Source organism: Trachurus japonicus, chromosome 24, assembly GCF_045865225.1.
Source record: "Trachurus japonicus isolate A0001 chromosome 24, Traja_1.0".
Lineage (NCBI taxonomy): Eukaryota > Metazoa > Chordata > Actinopteri > Carangiformes > Carangidae > Trachurus > Trachurus japonicus.
This window is the reverse complement of record NC_140930.1, coordinates 6037952-6060997: the sequence shown is the minus strand read 5'-3', so window position 1 is coordinate 6060997 and position 23046 is coordinate 6037952. Positions and strand designations below refer to the sequence as shown.

The window sequence follows — 23046 nt, the reverse complement described above, 5'->3', positions numbered from 1 at the left end:
TCATCTCAGACCAAGTTTACAAAAACTGCCTTTGTAAAATAACTTTTAAAAGATTATTTCAACACCTTGGACTAATTTTTATCTATTTGTATAGCAGAGTGTTATCTGACTTAGGCTACTTAACACTTGGCAGGTGTCATGCAGAGTTTGGTTTTGTTTGGATAAGAAATACAAGTATAAGTTGCGTTCATTGCTATGTAGTATTCAACATATCCAACATAATTTCTGGTCCTGGTCCCAGTAGTGCTACATTTACTCAATACATTATGCACTAAAACTGGCACAAAAATGATTGTTGTAGAGAAAATCATTATTACATGAACTGCATCACTTGTTATACGTATCTCAGCAGAAATACATTTTGATGGCAATAACAGTCACACACAGGTTCACACACAGGTTTTTTGGGGGCATTTCTGTTTATATTTTGGACAGAGCAGTCAAGACAGATGGAAAAAATGTAATATACAGTAGGGCTGGTTGACAAATCGATTTTACTCATTAATTTGTATTTACTTAGATTACTTCCCTTGGGTGCCCAAATGTTTATTTAAAGGCTGTTGATACTAAAACCAGCAGCACGACCAGTTTCTTTCAACATCCCAAACAGAGCAGCTACAACTCACTAACAAGTGCGTGTGTCAAGAAAAGGAAACTCATCAACCTCCTACCACAGATGCAGTTGGTGCATATTGCTTTAGTGACTAGAGTGGAAAAGCAACAACTTCTCCTTAAACTCCAGTTTGTATTTTAACTCCAGTTTATTTTTTATTTTGTAGGCTATTGATTGATAAAATAAAAGCAGAACAGAAGTTCAAGTTAGAGGTGTTGTAAGTGTCCATGAAGAAATTTAGTTTTTCTGTCATTGGAAATGGGCAGAACTCAGAAGAAGATAAGATACCAGTTTGTACGTTTTGAGGAGCTGTAAGCTAAAACACATGCAAACAAATGATAATTTTAGCAAATAAATCTCATAAGACCATTGTGCCAAGAATGCTGGTCAGGATGGCAGATTAATTTTCAGACATCATGAAATACACTCTGTTTGTGTTGTCTTCAAGCATATTTATCTGGAGGTGGATTCTTATTCTTTACAAATTTGATGTGGTCTTCTCCACTAATGATGATTTGTCCCAGTGCACTCAGGATCAGTGTGTCAGTGTCGTTATCAAGACCGATTTCTTCATGGTAGTTCTTCACAGGGAAGATGCAGTTCATTGGAATCCCAGTGTCAGCACTGAGCTTCTCCATCTATATTATAAGAAAACAAAATGCAAAATGTTCAGAACCACATTCACAAGTTTTCACACACACACACACACACACACACACACACACACACACACACACACACACACACACACACACACACACACACACACACACACACACACACACACACACACACACACACACACATCTAACCATACCTGTTCCTTTGCGGACTGGAGCTTGTAGATATTCTTTAAGTCCTCTTGGACTTCAGGAAAGATTTCGTCAATTTTGGTGACAAGAGCAAGTTGAGGGATGTCTGCAAGAACGACAGGCAGAAAATCAACTACAAACAGACTACAGCTGCTTTCCTTTTTTCAATGGAGAAAAGAAGAATCTAGAATTACAGTAATATTTCTATTCTCACCTAGAGCACTGGCTTTTTCTCTGATTTCTTTAATTTTTTTCACCATGTCCTGCGTCATGATAGACATTGTGTCGGCATTAATGACAAGAACCAGAACGTGGACTTTGTCGTTGAAATCAGGGGACTTGTTGTAGCATGCATCATCTTCTGATACCTTGGATACAGGATTAAACTGAAAAACAAAATTGCATACAGTTAGGTGTGTGTGTGTGTGTGTGTGTGTGTGTGTGTGTGTGTGTGTTTGTGTGTCTGTGTGTGTTAATGTGTGTGTAGCTGTACCACATATCCATCCTTTATGTGTCCCTTTAGAGCCAGTTCGATATCTTCCACTTTGACACCATGTTTCGGTTGCAGGCCCATGATGTCACCAAAGACAAAAGGGAAAAAGGTGCTGGGGTCTTCTTTTTGGATCTTGTAGGTTGTGTACTATAAAACACAATGGAGAATTATAAAGGTTTAATCACTGCTGATGAGCAAACCTACTAGGGGATGTAAACAGCCTGAAGTGTTGAGAACTTAGTGCACTGTTGCTTGATTTAGAATATTTTTTCAAATAAACTTGGTATAAGCCTAGTATGTGTGTTGTAATGGTGTTATATTGAATAATGCAGGGCATAGGAACAGATAGTGGTTGTCCAAAGCCAGACCTTTTACGTTGTAACACCAGGAAGTCCAGCCTGCGAAAATAGTAGTCATTCATTCCGTGTTATGCTCTACAGTGAGTCAATAAAGTGGACCTAAAGATGATCGGTAAGAACAAGAACAAGAACACTACAGTATGTAACTGGGCCATGGACAAAGGGTTAAAAGGATAGTTCAACATTTTGGCATTTTGGCCCATCGCCATAATCGCTATAGTTTTAGGAGTAGGTTTGTTACCTTTAATTGTTGGTGCAAGCTGTTTTTAGAACGGCGGAGCTGCTCAGAGCTACGCTACAGAGGCTCATGGGATTTCTTGGTTTCCCTCATCAAACTCATCAGATACACAATCCAACAACTCCAAAACGCTCTGGTGGACAAGTTGTGACCTGCACATTCACCACGCTATGAGATAATAACACAACGTTACGAGACAGGAGTTGTTTTAGAGGTAAATTTATGCAAAACCACTGATGCACGTTCCCGTCGGGGGCAGTTTTTCGGGAAGCAGTCTCTGCATTTGCGTATTATCAAATGCAGTAAAATATTATCTTCTCATAGCGTGGTGAATGTGCAGGTCACAACTTGTCCACCAGAGCGTTTTGGAGTTGTTGGATTGTGTATTTGATGAGTCTAATGAGGGAAACCAAGAAATTCCATCAGCCTCCGTAGCGTAGCTCTGAGCAGCTCGCGGCTCTGCTCCGCCGTTCTAAAAATAGCTTGCACCGACAATTAAAGGTAATAAAACCTACTCCTAAAACTATAGGGATTTTGGCAATGGGCCAATTTGCTAAAATATTGACTACATGGCAGTCTACTGACCCACTCTGGTTTCAGCTGCTTGGTTAATTTGTGTTTGCACCTGTGGCCCTGGCCTGTTGTAATGTTTTGTTTTGCTGTTTGTCATCCACTCATCAGCAATAAAGGTAAAATACACAACTCCTCAAGTTCTTCATACCAGTTTGGTGAAGGAGCCATCTGAGACATTATCAACCAGAGCCTGGATGTACATCCTTCTAAGTAACGTGCTTCCGACAGAGTTGATGAAACTGGACTTCCCAGCTCCACATGGCCCGTGAAGAAGAATCCTGATCTGCTGACATTCAGTCTGAGGTTTGTAGCCCCTCAGCGACTTCAGATTAGAGGCATTGCTTCTGATCATAAAATTAAACATTTCATTACAGACTAATATGTAGTTTTACAGACAATTTACACATTGTTTTTGATGATGGTAACCATGAATGACACAGAATGGGTTATCAGAAGCAGCTATATTGTTATGAAAAAGCTGCAGCTGACAATACAGATACACTTACTTCCAGTCTATTTTCCTCCATGGCTCACTGAGAAGAGCTGAGAAATGCATTACACATATTCAGTTGAGACAAAAAGGAAGAAAAATACATTAATCTGAATAAGAAATACAGTGCTTTTCTTAAACAATCTTACCTTGTTCTTTGGCCGGTTCTTTGGTCTTTTTAGCTCCCATGGCTGGCGAATGAAACAATTAACATCCCATACCCTGCAACCACAAGAAAACTTAAAGATTCCAAAAAAGAAACATTTCTACTTTTATGTTAAGTATTAAAGAACAAATTGAAAACATAATGGAATTGAAAAAGTACACATATACAGTATGTAGGCTATGTACTGTAAAATAATTAAATTCTTATAGTAAATGTCTTTTGTTAATTTTTTTTTCCAGTAAGGAAGATATTTATATCTAAAACTGTACCTGTGTCAGTGTCGGACTGGAACAAAGTGAGGGATGAAATGCCCAGACCACCAGTTATGTCAACGGACTATTTCGCATATTTAATTATCCTCCCACTTATATTTGCAATTTGATTTTGTACATGTAACAGCAGACCACAGACCACATGGTTTTACTTTTGTTTTCAACATGATGCATGTTCAGCAAAAAAAAACAAACTGGGACAGACTGATGCACTGCCAAAAGGTGCAGAGATTGGACTACTGAGGACTGGGGAAAAGTTGTTTTCTCCAATGAATCCCATTTCCCACTGTTCGGGAGATTCAGAAAACAGTTTGTCCAGTGTCATGCCAACATTTACACATCCTGAGTCCATTCATGTGTGGGGAGTGGTGCATATGAACACTGTCATGAATAAAGTAACATCCTCTGAGATCAACATCTCCAAACCACCCAAGAAACTAATAAACTTGATGTAATTGTCAATAAAATCCTTTGATACTTATGTAACCCATATACCAGTAACATCTGACACAAAGATCCCTTCCTTTATTTAAGTTTGTTTGAAAAAAAATCATGGAAAGTGCAGGTACTTGCTATTGTTATGATTTTTTTGTTTGTTTTGTATTGGGAAGTCATTGGCCGTAAGTGAGTTTCTTGTGTTTTCTTTTTCTTTATTTTTCTGTCTGTTATTTTTAGGTAATTTGGCAGACCATATATTGTAATTCTAATTTCAAAAGGAATTGATTAAGGGACAGGGAAAATGAGTTTGATCCATCCTGCTTCTTTGCAGACATGGCATGTGTAAACCATAATCTGTCGTCATTGTATCAGTAATGTATGAATTGAAAATGTCAATGCATGGAACAAATACAAATGAAATAAACTGAAATATTGTATTATTATTAGAGAAAGAACTATTGTAAGGTTGAAAAGGTTGCATGAACAAAACTAGACAGTCCAGCAAAAACCCCAAAAGTCTGTCTGACATTAAAGTTCTCACTGTTTAAAAAAGACCTTTGATTGTGGTAATTTCTTGAATGCCACAATTTGTAAATGTGAAACTCAGAATCTCAGCAAATCTGTTATCAGTGTTGCTACTTCTGTATAGTGACAATAAAGGCTGATTCTGATTCTGCTATTGAGGAAGTCATCTCCAAAGTGTACGATGTATCTCAAGGTGCTCAGGAATAGAGTGTGTTAATATCATGGTCAAGGTCTTTTTCGGTAAGACAGTTCCAAACGGCAAAAATGCAGTTCATTGGAATCCCCACATCAGCCCTTAGCCTCAGCATCTGCATTTAAAAATCACATCTCAGTTCATTTGTTAAATACTGAAATGACTGACAGCATTAAATTATGTGTGGAAAGAAATTTAACAACAACAACATCAGTATTAGCATACCTTTTCCCGTGAAGGGCCGTGCAAGACATAATTCATTATGGCATTCTCACACACATATATTCTCCTCTCACACAACTTCAGAAGTTATTCCTGTACTTGGATCCTTCTGTGAAATGTTACACTCATTTTAGGGATGCACATTTCGATTTTTTTTCCTGACTGATAACAGATGCTCGTGAATCGCGATTATTTACCTGATAAGATTAAAATGATCTATTAAACAAATGTGACATCAGCAACCTGATCCCCTATCCGTTTTTTTTGGCCTAAATATTATTATTGATAATGATAAACAGATAATCTGCCTTGAATTGAAGAAAGACATTTTACTTTGATCCATGTTGAGAGTTACCCTCAAGGTTTAAAATTGTTTCAGCAAATATTTTTTATTAATGATTCAATTTACTGTTTAAACAGCTAAAAGTGAAATCCAACACTATCTAAATTTTTCTGAAACCTGATTTCGTACATTTGATGACGATATTACAACAATCATATTTTCTTACAGTCACAAACGAAGTCTACTTTGAGACATCAGAGTCGTCCTACCTTTTGTGGTACTGCCAGCAGACTGATCCTTAAAGTGTTAACAGTAAGCAGCAGAGGAAATAATGTTTTAAATGTCATATGAATTCTTCCCACTCCAGTTTTTAGTTTCACTTTGATCATTTACGTGACCTATAGGCAGTGTAACCCATTTGTTTCCAATGACAAAACAGTTTAATCTCAGCTGACTCTGTTTTTTGTCTGTTCTTGTGATTCTCTAAACACTTGTGCCTATGAAACCTCAGCTGAACTTGAGACCCCACCATACAGTTTTGCTTCCTCTTCAGGTTGTAATAATGTGTACTCACACATCGAGATGGACAACCTCAAAAACACGTTCAAGCAGATATGTGCAATGTTTATCTTTTCCTTGCAACTTGTAGAATTCTTTAATTGAAAGTGAAACTATCAAATATAACAAACAAACACATAACAAATATAATTACAGTACAAGTACTTATATTTATCATATGTGTGTTTATCTTTGTTCTTTAAAATCTTCCAACAGCCACCAAATGCAAAATAAACACACATCACGGAGAAGGTGTATAGTAATTTTTAAGCAAATTATTAGGGCCGGGACTCGATTAAAAAAATTAATCGAATTAATTAGAGGCTTTGTAATTAATTAATCGCAATTAATCGCATTTTAATCGCATATAAATATTTGACCTGAGAACAGTGAGAAGCATTTTTTTCACATGGATTTTAGTATACCATTGAATGACTGAATACATAAGCTTAAGCATTCAAGGTGGTACTTAACCAAGACCAACAGACTAGGGATGCAAATTATCCATTAATTCATTAATCGATATTTGATACATACAGATTAAATGGTCTTTCCTGCCAATACACTATGATGATTACTGTAGTATTTAACTAGGCTACTTAAATCACAGTAGCATAAACTGATTTGTTGAACTCAGCCTGTTGGAAACATTAAAGCAGAAGTAAGCGATATTTTTGTGTTAATATAAGTCTTAAATAGTTATATCTTCCGACAGCAATCACTTACATAGAGTGTTTGGTCTGAAACACGGGTCTGTCAGTCACTCTGCTCTGCTCTGAGCCGAGGAGAAAACATTTATCGTATCCTACAGTTTTTATCCAATGAGCCCAGCCAAGGGATGCGCGTGAATGTGGTGACGTAGGGACGCGGACTGTTATGGTGCGTTCAAGTCAGCCCGTAACTCGAGTTTTTCCGACCTGTGAAGTCGTACCAGTTCGATCTGGTACGAGTTCACGGGTCAGAAGTTACGAGTGGCCGTTATAGTGACTTTCACAGGTAAAACAGGTCGGAGAAACACAAGTGGGTTGCCTGAAACGCTACAAAATCGTAAGTTGTGCGTGAAGCTGTAATTTACGGTTTCAAAAGCCTGCCTGGAACGTAGCATTAGCCAAAACGACCGGATCGCTTACTTCTTCTTTAATAAAACTCAGTAACCAATCACACAGCAGCTCCATGTTGTCCCTGTGTGATGTTCAGGGACAGGTCAGGACAGTCTGAAGACAGAGCTCTGAGGGTGAAGTCCTATCATAATGAGATGAGATGCACCTGTGACAGGTCATAGATATAGCGCTGCAGCTGAGCATTTAGCGCTATATAGCGCATTTAGCGTGCGCCCGTGTCTGTGTATCTATGTGCAGGCAGAGATCAGAGATGGTGTTTTAAATAACCATGCAAGCGTTTCACCAGCTCTCATCTCTGCCAGTCAGCCTCTCGAACTGCCGCCTCTCTCGCGTCCAGGCGCACCGCACGTAGACACACTTGAGAAAAAAAAAAAAAAAAATTTTTTTTTTTTTAAAATAAGTGCGATTAAATTAATGTAATTAATGTAATTAATTAATCGTAATTAACGCGATAAAGTCCCGGCCCTACAAATTATATAAATAATGATATACAACTTGATTTCTTTCTTCTTAAGTTATTTAATTCAGAAGTACAGAGATATAACAATGCAGTCAAATTGTTGTACATTTCAAAGTCATTCAAGTGCTCAGGGCTTTGGGTTGAGACAATGCTATGACCCATAAGCAGCAAAAACAGCAACGCTGAGCTACAGAAGCAGATGACGCATTTTTCTTTTTTGTCTAGAAGCCCTGCTTTGAGTTTCCCACATTAATGCGTCACATCTATTTGTGATAAATTAATGTCTGTTGTGATAAATCAGTGTTGTAAACTGGCATGTTTTCTGCACAGTTGTCCTATTTTTATTATTGTAGTGGACAGGTGAAAATGGTTTTAGCTGGATTTTCATTTCATGTCTTGCAGAACTAATGTAGTTATTTTTCTAATCACTTCACTCATCTGAGAAATAAGAGTCAATAACACCAGAACTATTTAAAAAGTGTTTTATTCTTTGTTTGAATGTGCAGTTTGTGTAATGAAGCAAAAAAAATGTAACTTGGTGAGTGATAGGACCTATTTTTCTTTGTGCACGATGCAAATTTTGTCTTCAGTCCCCTTTTGTAGTGTTTTTGTTCTTCTATGTGTTTACCTTATTAAATATTCAGAACATTATGATCTTTTCAGGGTCAAACGAGATGTTTTAGCCTTTAAAAGAAGACTGAACCACCACTAGTATTCAAGGCACCAACAGAAAATGACAGTATGCTGCCCTCTGCTGGAGCTTGATAATAAATGCTGCTCTTATTTCATTTTCAAATTTGACAGAGGTCAACTTTTTCTTTTTTAAATTGCAAGTAATTGAAAATCCAATAGGATATCAATCACATCAAACAACTAGATAAGGCATTGCTGTTTCTAATGATAAATGGATAGTTATGTGACCTGTTTATTAACCTGTTGCTCAAGCCTGTAGGAACCCTTGATATAGAAATAAAAAAGACAGAGGTCAAAAGAAATCAACCCAGCGACTTATCAGAATAAACCCATAAATAAAAAAACAAACAAAAATAGTGACAGTATTTTCAGAGTATTTTCTAGATGGATGAGAAACAGAAATACTACACAACTGCCCTGTTGAGGTAGTCGTCTCCGTAGTTGATGATGCATTTCAAGGCGCTGAGGATCACAGAATCAGTGTCGTCACTAACATCGATGTCTTCATGGTAGTTCTTGACAGGAAAGATGCAGTTCATTGGAAAACCCACATATTTGGAGAATTTCTCCATCTACATTGTGAAAAAAATGGCAGTTCACAAGATTTTTGAGATCATTGTCTGTCTCTTGTCTACATCATTACATTACTTCCTAAACTCATAAAATGACAAATAAAAACATACCGTCTCCTTCAGGTTCTTGCTCTTGTAGATGTTTGTTAAATCCTTCTTGGTCTCTGGACAGACCTCATCAACTTTGGTGACAATGGCCACTTGAGGAATCCCTGCCAAGACAACAGACAGAAAGAAACTCCTCAAGGTGAGTGTTTGATTAATCTTACCTGGTGTGAAAAAGATGACACATCCTTACTGATTTCTACTCTCACCGAGGCGACTGGCTTCAGATCTGATGTTTTGGATTTTCTGCAGAGTCACCCCGTATCCCATAAAACCAAATGTGTCAGCAGAAACAACACAAACCAGAACATCTGCTTTGTCATTGTCAGTTGGATTTTTGTCGTAAAACTCACTCTCCTCAGACAATTTTGACTTAGGATTGAACTGTAAAGCAAAAAAAGTTCATGTAAGTACCAACACACATGACAATTTGTTTTTATTGAATGAAATAATGTTGGAGTTGGAGGTTCTTGTACCATGTAACCTTCCCTCACATGTCCCTTGAGAGCCAGTTTGATGTCATCCACTTGGACACCTCCGTATTGATCCAGGCCCAGGGTATCAGTGAAGACAAGGGGGTAAAAGGACTTTGGAAAACCTTTTTGGATCACATAGGTTGAGTACTGTGAAGAAGAGTTCAGTTAGTAAATAAAGTTGTTTGCCTTGATTTGACTTGACATGAAACTCAGAAGTCAGTGAAACCACAGATAATGAAGTTCAAATAGACAAATAAATCCAGGGAAACTCAGGCAGGTATCCAGAAGTTCAATTAACAGATTTAGTAGCTAGCTAGTCTAAATGTTTACCTGGTCAGTAGAAAGGTCATTTCTAACGCGATGCATCAAAACTGATGTGCTAATTCTGCCTCTCAACGCACTTTGGACTGAGTTGATGAAACTGGACTTTCCAGCTCCAGTCGGCCCGTAAAGAAGAATCCTGAGCCTCTGACCTTCACTCTGAGGTTTGTAGTCGTTCACATACTGCAGAGCTGACTCTTTGTCTCTGTTCAGGAAACATGACATCACAATTAAACAATAACATGCCAGAAATCAGAGGCTAATTGAGATCTGACTGAAAGAGGAAGTAAAACAAAAAACACACTCACCCCCACTTTATTTTCCTCCATGGATCAGTGAAGAGGGGGTCATCCACTGTTAATCCTGCTATTGATGGAGTGAAATGAGCTGTTTCAAGAAATCAGACCAAAATGACCAAAACAAATGTTTAAGATTCAATTTGAGGCAAAGGCAAACAAAAGAAGAGAAATCTGAACTTCACTGATTTATTACTTGATTGTTAGTTGTTTTACTGGTTTTCTTTAGTTACTGTTCTTGAATGAGTTTTGCAAGAATGAACAGGCCAATAAATTTGATCCTGTATGAACCTGTACACCATAAAACCATCCTACATACTTTTAGTGTGTTGAGACAAGAAGAGAGAGCCTGATGAAAAGTTTTATAACTGATCCTTAGAGTGTATAAAGTAGTACAAACGTTTTCTGTCTTATCAGAATAAATAACCATGAACCTGAGAGAGTGTGTTGTCAACCTACTGGACCCGAGACAAACAAACTGGGGTTACATTTGGACATGTTTAAACATTGATCTATTTCAAAGATCATAACTGTAGCGCCAGTTGAAATTTAAATGAAGCTCTTACGTCTGCAGTATTTTATTCTCTTCAGAAATCCTTTATGGCCTTGCCTTTACAATCCAACCAACAACAACAACAATGTAAGAGCTAAAATAAAGCAACAAAAAGCCATTAGTCCATAAACCTAGAAGGCTCGTAGCATTTAATTTCCTAATTACATAAAATTAACTTAAAATGTCAACAAATATAAATGTACCATAATACTTTACCTTGTTGCATCGTTCAACCTGGTTTACTAATAGCCTAACTCAGTTTTGTCCAACAACTTCCTTAATCTGCAAATCCATGGAATAGGCCTACTGTTTACCCATCAATTCACCGTAAATTAGCTCCTGTTCCGTTTGCCAGAACCTGTTTCAAAATAAAATACACCCGTTTAACAGGGAGTGTCAAAATAAAACCAACATGCACTAGGCTAAATTGACGTCCAGGCACACCAAATACACCAAACATGATTTCTGTTCAGATGAGTTGAATTCAGTTAAGTTTTTTTTCCTGCTCTTATCAATATTCATAGTAAAAATGAATGTGGAAATTGGCTGAAAATATGTAGGCTAGACTGAAGGCAGCATCTTATTACACCTCTGCTCTATACATAATGTTAGATGGAAATGTATCCATTGTGGGATTAATTCCCCCCTCTGTCTGCCTCCCCATTTCCTGTCTCTCTCAACTATACCAGAGACGTTCTAATATGAGAGAAGGACTTTGACTATACTATCCAATAAAGGCAAAAAAAAAAAAAAAAAGTCCCCCCAAAATATACTGTAGTAGACTAGTGTCCTATTTAGGACTGACTGCCAGACTGATCTATTCCATAATAGAAAACTAAGGGCCACTGCAAACATCTATAAATCACAAATTTTTGAAGAAAAAAAAAAAAATGAAATAAGTTGATGGTGATGTTAATTGATTTCTTAAAAAAGTAGTATATTATAGGCTAATGTTTGTTTTTTTCTCAGAAAAATAATCCACTTTCATACAACATTCAGTTATGTCAGCTAAAATTCATGTGTCCTTTTTTTTTTTTTTTTCCTTTTCACTAGGCTACTGGCTGCAAAGTTTTGGCATTTATAGGCTACTAGTTGGAAAGTCGCACATGATGGCCGCACTGAGACAGAAATTCAGCCCCAGACGAACCTGCTCATAACTAACAGGACCAGAGAGGAGAATGACGAGGCCGGTAAAAACTGGATTCAGCAGGATTTTTCCACGTGGCTACTCCCCGTGTTTGATCTGATGTTGGAGTTTGGAGAGGAAAACTAACGGAGGGGCTAGCAGCTGATTTCTACTAAATGAGTAAGTAGCCTAACAAAAATCTTCCCAATTATTAATTCAGCCTGGTGTTTTACTATTTATAGCAGCACTGATATCGAGGTTTGTTGTTCAAATTGTGACTCATCATGGCTAACACTATTAGCCATGTTGCTAATGCTACTTTTAACTGCCAGAAACGGACATTGACACTAGCGCGAACTGTAAACACTTGGAAACGCAAGGCGGTAGAAGTTGTCAGTTTAACAATGCACTCAATATTAAACACAAAATTTTGTTAACTCCACATTTTCAACCTGTGGCCATGGAGGGAAGATGACCCAAAGTTTTGTGCTCATTTACCTGGGCTATTTTTTTCTCTAAAACTAGCCTAAAGCTGGAGAGAGATGATCCAGCTAACAAGTAAGTATGTTGTTTTATTTTTACAACATATTTCAGAAAGCTTATCAAGTAAACAGAAGATAAAAGCAACAAAAGAGACAGCTTTATTGATTGTGTAGTTATATGGTTGGCTAGATACAAGTAAGATAGCTAATGAGTGGATGGATGAGTAAGTAGTTAGCCTAATATAATTATAGCCAGGAAAGACTGTGATCAGCTGATGCACTAACTGCAGGGATATTACTAGAAACTGACCAGTAGGTAGATGTTCTGAAATAATAAATGTAAAATTGTGCTAAAATGTCCTGTGTGAAATGGTAAAGCCTTAGTGTAAAATCTATCTGTGTAATCTTTCAGTCACATGTGGTTCATTAACTTGTGAATGAATGCATGGAGAACTGAGGTTAGCACTCACAACATGTTTATGTTTTTCCCCCACAATGTGATATAGGTTATATGTGTATAGATTATCTAATTAAATTAAATGACATTACATTTTTTCTTGTTTTCTGTAGGTGGATCAGTTTATATTTAATGACCTGGTTCGAGCTGCAGCAAAAGAATTTTAATACCTAAAACATCAATTTGTAACATGAAGAATGAAGGTAAGTAGCTAATATTTCTTTGCATTTGCCTCAACATTATTGAAGCCTTAGCTTTTTATGAATTTGTCATCATTGGTATTGTGACAACTGTGGAAGTTAAATCGATAAATGTACTTCTCTGAAATCCTTTAGTTGTAATCATACGTTCCAGTCTGTAGGAGGCGCTGTAACCTTGAAGCTGGAGAGGTTGCATGGACTTAAATTTGTCAGACAACATAAGAAAACACATCACTCATCTCAGACCAAGTTTACAAAAACTGTCTCTGTTAAAGCAGAAGTAAGCGGTATTTTTGTGTTAAAGGGATAGTTCAACATTTTGGCAAATTGGCCCATTGCCATAATCGCTATAGTCATAGCAGTAGGTTCATTACCTTTAATTGTAGGTGTAAGCTATTTTCAGTACGGCGGAGCGCAGCAGCTGGCTGCTCAGAGCTACGCTATGGAGGCTAACGGAATTTCTTGGTTTCCCTCATTAAACTCATCAAATTCAACATCCCAAAACTCCACAGCGCTTTTGTAGACAAGTTGTGACCTGCACAACCACCACGCTATGAGATAATGACGGAACGATACGAAACGGAGCCGTTTTCGAGGTAAATACAGGGTAAATACGGAGACTGCTTGCTGAAAAACTGTCCCTGAACGCAACGCGCATCAGCGGTTTTGTATGAATTTACCTCGAAAACGGCTCCGTTTCGTATCGTTCCGTCATTATCTCATAGCGTGGTGGTTGTGCAGGTCACAACTTGTCTACAAAAGCGCTGTGGAGTTTTGGGATGTTGAATTTGATGAGTTTAATGAGGGGAAACCAAGAAATTCCGTTAGCCTCCATAGCGTAGCTCTGAGCAGCCTGCTGCTGCGCTCCGCCGTACTGAAAATAGCTTACACCTACAATTAAAGGTAATGAACCTACTGCTATGACTATAGCGATTATGGCAATGGGCCAATTTGCCAAAATGTTGAACTATCCCTTTAATATAAGTCTTAAATAGTTTTATCTTCCGACAGCAATCACTTACATAGAGTGTTTGGTCTGAAACACGGGTCTGTCAGTCACTCTGCTCTGAGCCGAGGAGAAAACTTTTCTCGTATCCTACAGTTTTTATCCAATGAGGAGAGAGAACGGCATGCAGGGCTGTGTGTGCAGCCAAGGGACGCGCCTGAATGTGGTGACGTAGGGACGAGGACTGTTATGGTGCGTTCAAGGCAACTCGTAACTCGTGTTTTTTCAGACCTGTGAAGTCGTACCAGTTCGATCTGGTACGAGTTCACGGGTCAGAAGTTACGAGTGGCCGTTATAGTGACTTTCACAGGTAAAACAGGTCGGAAAAACACGAGTGGGTTGCCTGGAACGCTACAAAGTCGTAAGTTGTGACTTGAAGCTGTAATTTACGGTTTCAAAAGCCTGCCTGGAACGCAGCATTACCCAAAACGACCGGATCGCTTACTTCTGATTTAAAGAACTTTTAAAAGATTATTTCAACACCTTGGACTACTTTGTATTTAACAAATGAAGTGTGGTTTTTCATCTGTATAAATGCTACAAACCCAGAGCCCCAGAGCTGTTGCGTACTGGGACGTGACTCAGTCACTCGCTGGAGGCAGTGATACGCCAAGTAGCGTCGGGTCTCTTGCCGCTGTTGACGTCGGCACAAACGAACCTGGTGGTCCGAGCGGACGTAGGACGGCGCGCATTGGTTTTTTTTTCTCCGTGCATGTCCGCAGCGCAACGCTTCTTCTTCTTCTTTCTGGGGGGGAATGACCATTGTTGTGAGGTCAGACACACCTGGATTAATCAGTTTGTCTGTATGTAATAATGAAGCTGGCTTGAGCTCAGGAAGTAGTGGAGCTGTGCATAAAGCCCATTGTCATTAGATCTATTTTTTGACATTTACACTTTTTTTTTTTTTTTTTTTACATAGTTTTCATGCATATATTGATGTTTACAAAAAAATCCACATAAAAAATAGTCTTTTTTTTATTTTTTTAGTTCTGTCCATCATAAAAGAATGCTGACAAGTATCCTGACATTGAGGCAATGTGTTTTCTGTCCTCTGACACAAGTGCATGATCTTGTTAAGACTTTTTTTATGTCTGTTTACCTTCGGTGTAATTCAAAAAATAATTGGTTGAATTGATAGTTTCCTGATTCTCTTCTTAGAGGTAGTGTCTAATTTGATTTTGATAAATTGTACTTTAACATGCAGTGTGAATGTGATAGCAGCACGGACAGGAGTAACAGGATGTCAGGCAGTTAGCTTCTTGCTAATGCTGCAAGTGTAGGTACTAGGTATTGGGATGGATGGTGCTTGCAACAGCGAAATGGTTAAGTGAAGGTAATCAGCCTAGCATATAATTGTTTGTTTTCACTGATGTGTTTTATGTAACCTGACCCTGTGGTTTACAAACTTGATCAGAACCCTTATCTCAAGAAGTCAGACTGGTTTCACTTCCCTGCTAACATGAGATGTACGTGCTTATACGACTGAGTGACAAAAGACTCAGCTCATGCTTTTTTATATTCACGGCACGCCACAGTAGAAGCTTAGTAAGTGCATCATAACTGGGTTCAAGCAGTGGAAAGGTATGAACTGCTGGTCTTCAAAGTGTAGTCTGTTTTTTTTTAACATCCTGCAACACTCAAACATTTTTTGTTTATACTCGGAAAAAAACATTACAGGCTGATGACATTTTTATTTTATTTTGTTTGTTGCTATGGTTTTATTGAATGCAAGTTAAAGGCCTTTCAGTGGCAAATAATGTAATTTGAATCGAAATTATATCTATAATATATGGTGTACCAGTGATAAAATGATATACAGCATCTGTCTCTCTTGTTATCTCTGCTAAAGACGCAGTGATTATTTGATTTTTCTGGGTGTATAAGGATGCTCTGGTGGCTCACCCTGTTGCATGTGTCCCATGTAGGCTCAGTCCTAACCACAGCGACACAGAGTCATTGCCTTTTCCTGTATGTCATTTCTTCTCTCTTTCCCCTTTCTGTCTCCCTGTCTCTCTTGTACTGTCACTATCATAATAACGGCCTGAAAAGCCCATTAAGTATTTTAAAAAGACACATGCGGACGGTGTTTGGCTCAGTTGGTAGAGCACCCGCCCTATGTGTTGAGGCTATAGTCCTCACTGCAGGTGGCCCCGGTTTGAATCCCACGTCGAGCGTGTGTATTTAAACAGGGACAGAGCATGGCTCTCAGCCGTAGCTGGCGCTAAATTTCATCTGTTGTCTGTCTGTCTGTTATTTGATTTCTATCAACAATTAGAGTCTTCAAAAGCAGAAATACATTTTGATGGCAATAATAGTCACACTGCTGCAGGTTTTTAGGGGGCATTTCTGTTTTTATTTTGGACAGAGCAGTCAAGACAGATGGAAAAAAAAAGTTATACAGTACGACTGGGTAATTAATCAATTTTACTCATTAATTTGTGTCTTACTTAGATTAAAAAAGTTTGTTTAAAGGCTGTTGATACTAAAACCAGCAGAACGACTGATTTGTTTCAGTATCTCAAACAGAGGCAGCAGCTATAGCTCACTAACAAGTGCATGTGACAAGAAAAGGACACAGTGTGAAACTACCACAGATGCAGTTGCTGCATATTGCTTGAAATATAGTGACTATAGAGTGGAAAAGCAACTACTCCCCCTACACAGTGCACTATTCGAGACAAAACTCCAGTTTATATTTAACTCCAGTTTGTTTTTGTTATATTGAAAAAATAAGTGATGTCAATGTACATGAAGAAATTTTGTTTTGTCATTGGAAGTGGGCAAAGCTCAAAATAAGATGAAATGCCAGTTTATAATGTAACTATGTGTTCAGAAGCTGTAAGCTAAAACACATGCAAACAAATAATCAATTATCAACAAATCTCATAAAATGTAGTGCCAAGAATGCTGGTCAGCATGGCACATACATTTTCATACATCATGAAATAGACTCCATTTATGCTGTGTTCAAGCATATTTGCCTGGAGATGGATTTTTATTCTTTACAAATTTGATGTGGTCTTCACCACTTATGATGATTTGTCTCAGTGCACTCAGGATCAGTGTGTCAATGTTGTTATCAAGGCGGATTTCCTTATGATAGTTCTTCACAGGGAAGATGCAGTTCAGTGGAATCCCAGTTTCAACACTGAGCGTCTCCATCTACAGTATATTAGAGGAAAAAAAAAATCATCACAGGATTTCAATGATCACGCTTCTAAGTGGATTTGGTGTCAGCCATTACAGTGAAGCTCTGCCATTTTGCCAACGTATTACTTCCTATAAGGACTCAAATCTGAACAACTTTACAGGTCATTTTCTCTGTCCAACCCATAGCAACGTGACCTGAAACAACACCCTTATGGTTGCAGGTATGCTGGACTTTGGCTGTCACAATCACTATAATTACAGTTACAATGATCAACAAGGCTTAGAGTGGTGAACGGCTGGCTTTCTTAGGTTTAGGAAAAGATCATGGCTTGCACTGTACTTCCTCAATAACCGTGATGCCTAACAACAACGAGTCATGGTGATCTGTTGCATAAACAAAACAATAGTAAACATTTTTAAGTTCAGAAAGTATGTTTAAAGTATAGGACTGATTCACCTCACACCTATAGGAAATGATCTTAAAGGGATATTTCAGCTTTTTTGAAGTGGGGTTGTATGAGCTACAAATGGCCATTAAGTATAATATCTGCAGTAGAAAGGTCTCTGCTCCCCCCAACTGAGAAACACCGGCGCATCACACTGCACTGAGACACAGGCAGTACACTGTTGTGACTGAGGCACTATTAATCAGCATATTTTCGCCACCTACGAGAAGTCCTGTCTCAAAATAATAGTAGAGTATGATCTAAAGTAAAAATTTACAATGCATCAGCTGGTCGGAAAAAACGTTTTTTTATCTGGAACTAACCAGCTCACTCAGTACTCCTCCACACAGGCAGGCTCCGCAACGGGCTGATATCTTTCCGCTGTTCAGCTGTTTGGATCAGCGGTATGAAGAGGCGGAGTGATACAGCGCGTCGCCATGCCTTCCTCCCGTGTGGGGGTCAGCCCTATGTTCCCACAGCCCAATGATCCCACAGCCCTATGTTCCCTCATTTCTAAGAATTTTTTTTTCACTGAAAATTTTGAAAATTAGGCCCTATGTTCCCACAGCCCTAATGTTCCCACAGCCCTATGTTCCCTCAGCCCTATGTTGCCTCATTTCTAAGATTTTTCTTATTTCTAAGAGTTTTCTCAAAATGAAACTCTAAGTCAAGTCATTTTTAGTTTTATACTGCATTTAAAGGGATGATTCAGAGTAATTTCAACCTAGGGTCCTTTGCACCATGACCTAATAATGTCCGTGATTCCTGGTGTACTTACTCTACAAACTTTCTAATGCTTCGTTTACTACTACTATCACTATTTGTCCTACTGTAGAAGTTTGTTGTCTTGTACTAACTCATGGAGGTGAGTTGTTGGAAGGGGTCAGCCCTATGTTCCCAGATTTAGCTAAAAGCTACATTATATCTGTAGTCAACTGCTACTGGATAATAGTGTGACAGTGGTGGTCCTGTCACTATGCCTCCAATTGATCATGTGCTACTGGCTACTTGGCCAAGGGGATGTCCCTTTGGGTGACTGGCAAGTGCGCATGACTTTTACCCGGGAGGTGTGTGTTCAATCCCCGCCCGCCCGGGCCCTCTTCACCTTGCCACAATAGGTTGGGTGTAATTGACTGCCAACTTGGGAGAAATGGGGATAAAATCTGATGCAAATTGATCATAAAGGGAACATAGGGCCTAATTTTGGAAAGAAAAAAAACCTTAGAAATGAGGGAACATAAGGCTGAGAGAACATAGGGCTGTGGGAACATAGGCACGCTCCCCCTGTGTGGTGGATAAATGAGTGAGCTGGTTAGTTCCAGATAACAAAAACTTCTTTCTGGAGTTAGGTTTAGCTGCCAGCCACCTGAACTCGTGTAGGCCTATTATTTTGTGCCAGGACTTCTCACAGGCGCTGATTGATTGTCCCTCATTCACAACTGTGTACTGTCTGTGTCTCAGTGCAGAGCGATATGCTGGTGTCTCTGAGTGGGGGAGAGCAGAGACCTTTCTACTATAGTGTACTTAATGGGCATTTATCCCCCCACAATCTTCGAGCTCATACAACCCCACTTCAAAAAAGCTGAACTATCCCTTTAATCAAGATACAGGCGGCACCATACTTGCCAACACTCCCGGTTTACGCGGGAGACTCCTGATATTTAACCCTGTCTCCCGCGATGCTCCCGGTCATTAATTTCTCCCGCTAATCTCCCGTTTTTACAGTGAAGGAAACAAGTAAGATTGTGGGGGATATTTGTTGCAGTATCTGGCAACCCTGGCCTGACTGCACGTATGAGGCAAGCCGGTGACATGACTCAGTCACTCACTGGAGGCAGTGATACGGCAAGTAGCGTCAATACTGCCGGTCTCCTGCCGCTGTCGATGCCGGCACAAGCGGATCTGTTGGTCCGAGCGGACGTGGCGGCGTGCATTCGGTCTTGTTTTTTTTCTCTCCCCCCCCTCCGTGCATGTCCGTGGTGCACCGCTCCACCTACGTGCCCCCCATATAGCAGAGGAAACGGGCCCTTGAATGGGTGGTCCAGACCCCTAGATTTAAAATATGAGTTTTGTTTTTGCTCACCAGCCACTGCTCCCCACTAGACCAGTTCTGAGTTCATTTTAAGTTTCATTCACTCCAGCCATTCTTGCCTTGAACCTCAGTCAGTATGTGCTTTTTTTTTCTTAAAAAAAAAAATCTGAAGCAAATGTTGTCTGTTCCCTTAATGTTCTTCTCAGAGTACACCAGAATGCTTCATTTATGTGTTAAAATCACAAACTTTTTCTGGGGGGAATGCCCCCAGACCCCCCAACAGGGGTCTAGTAGTGACTCACCTTTCAGGTAGCCTATGCACGCCTACAGGGTCACCTTTGGTAAGCTTTCTGGTACTCACTCAATTAAAACTGCAAATTTTTTCATCGTCCTCAATGATAAATAGAATCATTTATTGAATATCAAAGTAACAACAGTTTCAGAACAAGTTTCCTTCATCAGGTTTAAAATACAAGGCAAGAAATGACGATAATTTGAATGAACCCTGATACACCTATGAAAAAAATCTCCCTATTTTTCACAACCCAATTTTGGCAAGTATGTGCGGCGCCTCTGCACTTCCGGGGGCGGTAGTGCAGCGGCTGCTTGTGTACTTTATTGCACTCCGCACTTTCTTTCTCTCTCTTCTCTTGGATTTGTTTGCCTTTGTTACTGTTTTATTGTATATTATGTATTGTGTATGGATGTTTTACATGTACATGGCAGCTGTCATAACTCCCTTGCCCAAGACAAATTTCCCCTGGTGGGACAAATAAAGTTTTTTGATTTGATTTGAAATGTTTAGATTTTCTTTTCAAATCCAAAATGTGATAAATAATTAACCATACCCTTTTCTCTACTTCCGTGACCTTGTAGACACTCTGTAAGTCTTTTTGGACTTCAGGACAGACTACGTCGATTTTGGTGATAATGGCAACCTGGGGAATACCTGCAAGGACAACAGGCAGAAAATTATATACAAACAGATTATACAGCAACTGATTTTTTACAATATTAAATTATATTTCTCAAGCAGAATGTGACCCCCCCCCAAAAAAAAAAAAACTGTAGAGAAGTAGAAACAGAATTTCTGCTCTCACCCAGGACACTGGCTTCCGCTCTGATATTTTTAATTTTCTCTATAATCTTGTCCATTATGAGAATCAGTGTGTTGGCATCAATGATAAGAACCAGAACATGTACTTTGTCTGTGAGACCAGGGGACCTGTTGTAGCTTGGATTGTCTTCTGTTATCCTGTGTTCAGGATTGAACTGAAAATCAAATTTAAATCCACTTAAATTACGATTTCAATAGTATATGAAAACATCATTCAAAATTTTCTGAATATCTTATTTTGTGGAAAAAATTTGGAAACTTTGCAGTAACTGTACCAGGTAACCATCCTTTACATGTCCCTTCAAAGCCAGTCTGACATCTTCCACAGGGACACCTTTGTCTGGATCCAGGCCCATGATGTCATTGAAGACAAAAGGGTAAAAGGTGCTGGGGTCTTCTTTTTGGATCTTGTAGGTTGTGTACTATAAAACAATGGAGAGATGTACAGGTCTATAATCACTGCTGAGCAAACCTACAAACTGTACAGCCTGCAATGTTGACAACTAACTGCACTGTTGATAGATTTAAACAAATTTTTCAAACAAACTTGGTATAAACCTGGTGCATTATTGGACTCTGGGCTTAGGGTTTCACTTCTTTACAGGCAGCCTACTGAGCCACTCTGGTTTCAGCTGCTTGAGAACTAATTTAACACTGCACCTGTGGCCTCGGCATGTTGTAATATATAATTTTGTTGTGTGTCATCCTCTCTGCCCATTTTCCGCATTTCTTTCCTTCTCTCCCTCCCAGTATATCAACAAGGTGAAATACTGATAAACTACTTAAAAAACAGTAGTAAAAAAAATAGATATAGCTGAAATCACAACTCATTCTTTAATCAAAAGTCAAAAGTTCTTAATACCATTTTGGTGAACGAAGTGGACGCATTACATGTAGCTGCCAAAGCCTGGTTGTACATTCTTCCTTGTAATGTACTTTGGACAGAGTTGATGAAACTAGACTTCCCAGCTCCACATGGCCCGTGAAGAAGAATCCTGATCTGCTGACATTCGGTCTGAGGTTTGTAGCTCTTCACAAACATCAGATCCGTCTGTTTGTCTTTGCTGATGAAAGAAAACATCATAATACACACTAACATTACTTACAATTATGATGTTAATCAGAATGTCACAGAATAAGTAAATACACACAAACATCAGCCACCAGAAGCAGCGCTGTGAAACATCGTGATGAAAAGGTGGCTACTGACAATACAGATACACTTACTTCCAGTCTATTTTCCTCCATGGCTCACTGAGAACTGAAAAATGCAAAATACATATTCAGTTGAGACAGAAGATAATGAAAAATACATTCATCATGCAACAATTTGTAACTTTGAGCTTTTCTTAAACAGTCTTACGTGGTTGTTTGGCTGATTTGGTGTTTTTAGCTCCCATGGCTGGAGAATGAAACAGTTAGATACATGGTAAAACTTGGGCCCCACATATGAATGAAATATTTTGTTATTACTTACTTAGAAAAATATGCACATCCTCCCAGAAAAGCTGTAAAAAGTGTGATAAAGTGTCAATGAAATATTAACACCCCATACCCTGCATATGAACTAACATACAGTATGTACTTATACAGTACATAAAACAGTTTAATTGTTATGATTAATATATTTAGCTGAGTTCTTTTTTTTCAGCAAAGAAAATATTTGTATTTAAAATTGTACCTGTGTCGATGTCGGACTGGAACAAAGTGAAGGATGAAACGTCTTTGTCTAAGTTTGGTAGACCACCAGTTACGTCAAAAGACTAATTAACATATTAAATTATCCTCCCACTTCTATTTGCAATTTGATTTTGGACACATATCTGCACACCACAAACCACATAGTTTTACTTTTGTTTTCACCAGGATGCTTGTTCTGACAACAACAAACAAAAAAATACATTAAAATTCATTAAGTGAATTTGTTCATTCTATAGCCAGCTACCATTTTATGTGAGCTGTGGTCAGAGGGTAAGTGTCATTATGTGTCAGTTATTACACATACAATACGGAGTCCCCACATCAGAGCATGTCAAACTTGTGCACATGCGCTCGATCTTTTTAAGAATTGTTTTATGTCCGATTATGCTCTCTGTGATCCCCTTCAGAGTAATTCACAAAATATTTTTTTAAATCTACATAGTTTTCTGTTGTCAGACATCAGATGTATTGTCTAAGCATGTACAAGAAGTGACAGG

General features: G+C 38.7%; 2 protein-coding genes across 2 annotated transcripts; both read right to left on the bottom strand.

Annotated features, from left to right (window-relative positions):
* Nucleotides 1–999: 999 nt before the first annotated feature.
* On the bottom strand, nucleotides 1000–22354 carry LOC146961230 (interferon-induced protein 44-like). The gene is made up of 8 exons (XM_085770229.1): nucleotides 22326–22354; nucleotides 22212–22250; nucleotides 22076–22109; nucleotides 21711–21912; nucleotides 21124–21270; nucleotides 20832–21003; nucleotides 20580–20680; nucleotides 1000–1251 (listed from the first exon to the last, which is right to left on the bottom strand). Exons 2-8 carry the CDS (start codon nucleotides 22246–22248, stop codon nucleotides 1057–1059), a joined length of 888 nt encoding a protein of 295 aa, XP_085626355.1. The 5' UTR covers nucleotides 22249–22250; nucleotides 22326–22354; the 3' UTR covers nucleotides 1000–1056.
* Nucleotides 8846–11058, bottom strand: LOC146961231 (interferon-induced protein 44-like). Its single transcript, XM_085771622.1, has 7 exons — nucleotides 11049–11058; nucleotides 10292–10370; nucleotides 9993–10188; nucleotides 9663–9809; nucleotides 9396–9570; nucleotides 9193–9293; nucleotides 8846–9081 (listed from the first exon to the last, which is right to left on the bottom strand). The coding sequence occupies exons 1-7, from the start codon at nucleotides 11056–11058 to the stop codon at nucleotides 8914–8916; spliced, it is 876 nt and encodes a 291-aa protein (XP_085627748.1). The 3' UTR covers nucleotides 8846–8913.
* Nucleotides 22355–23046: the final 692 nt, after the last annotated feature.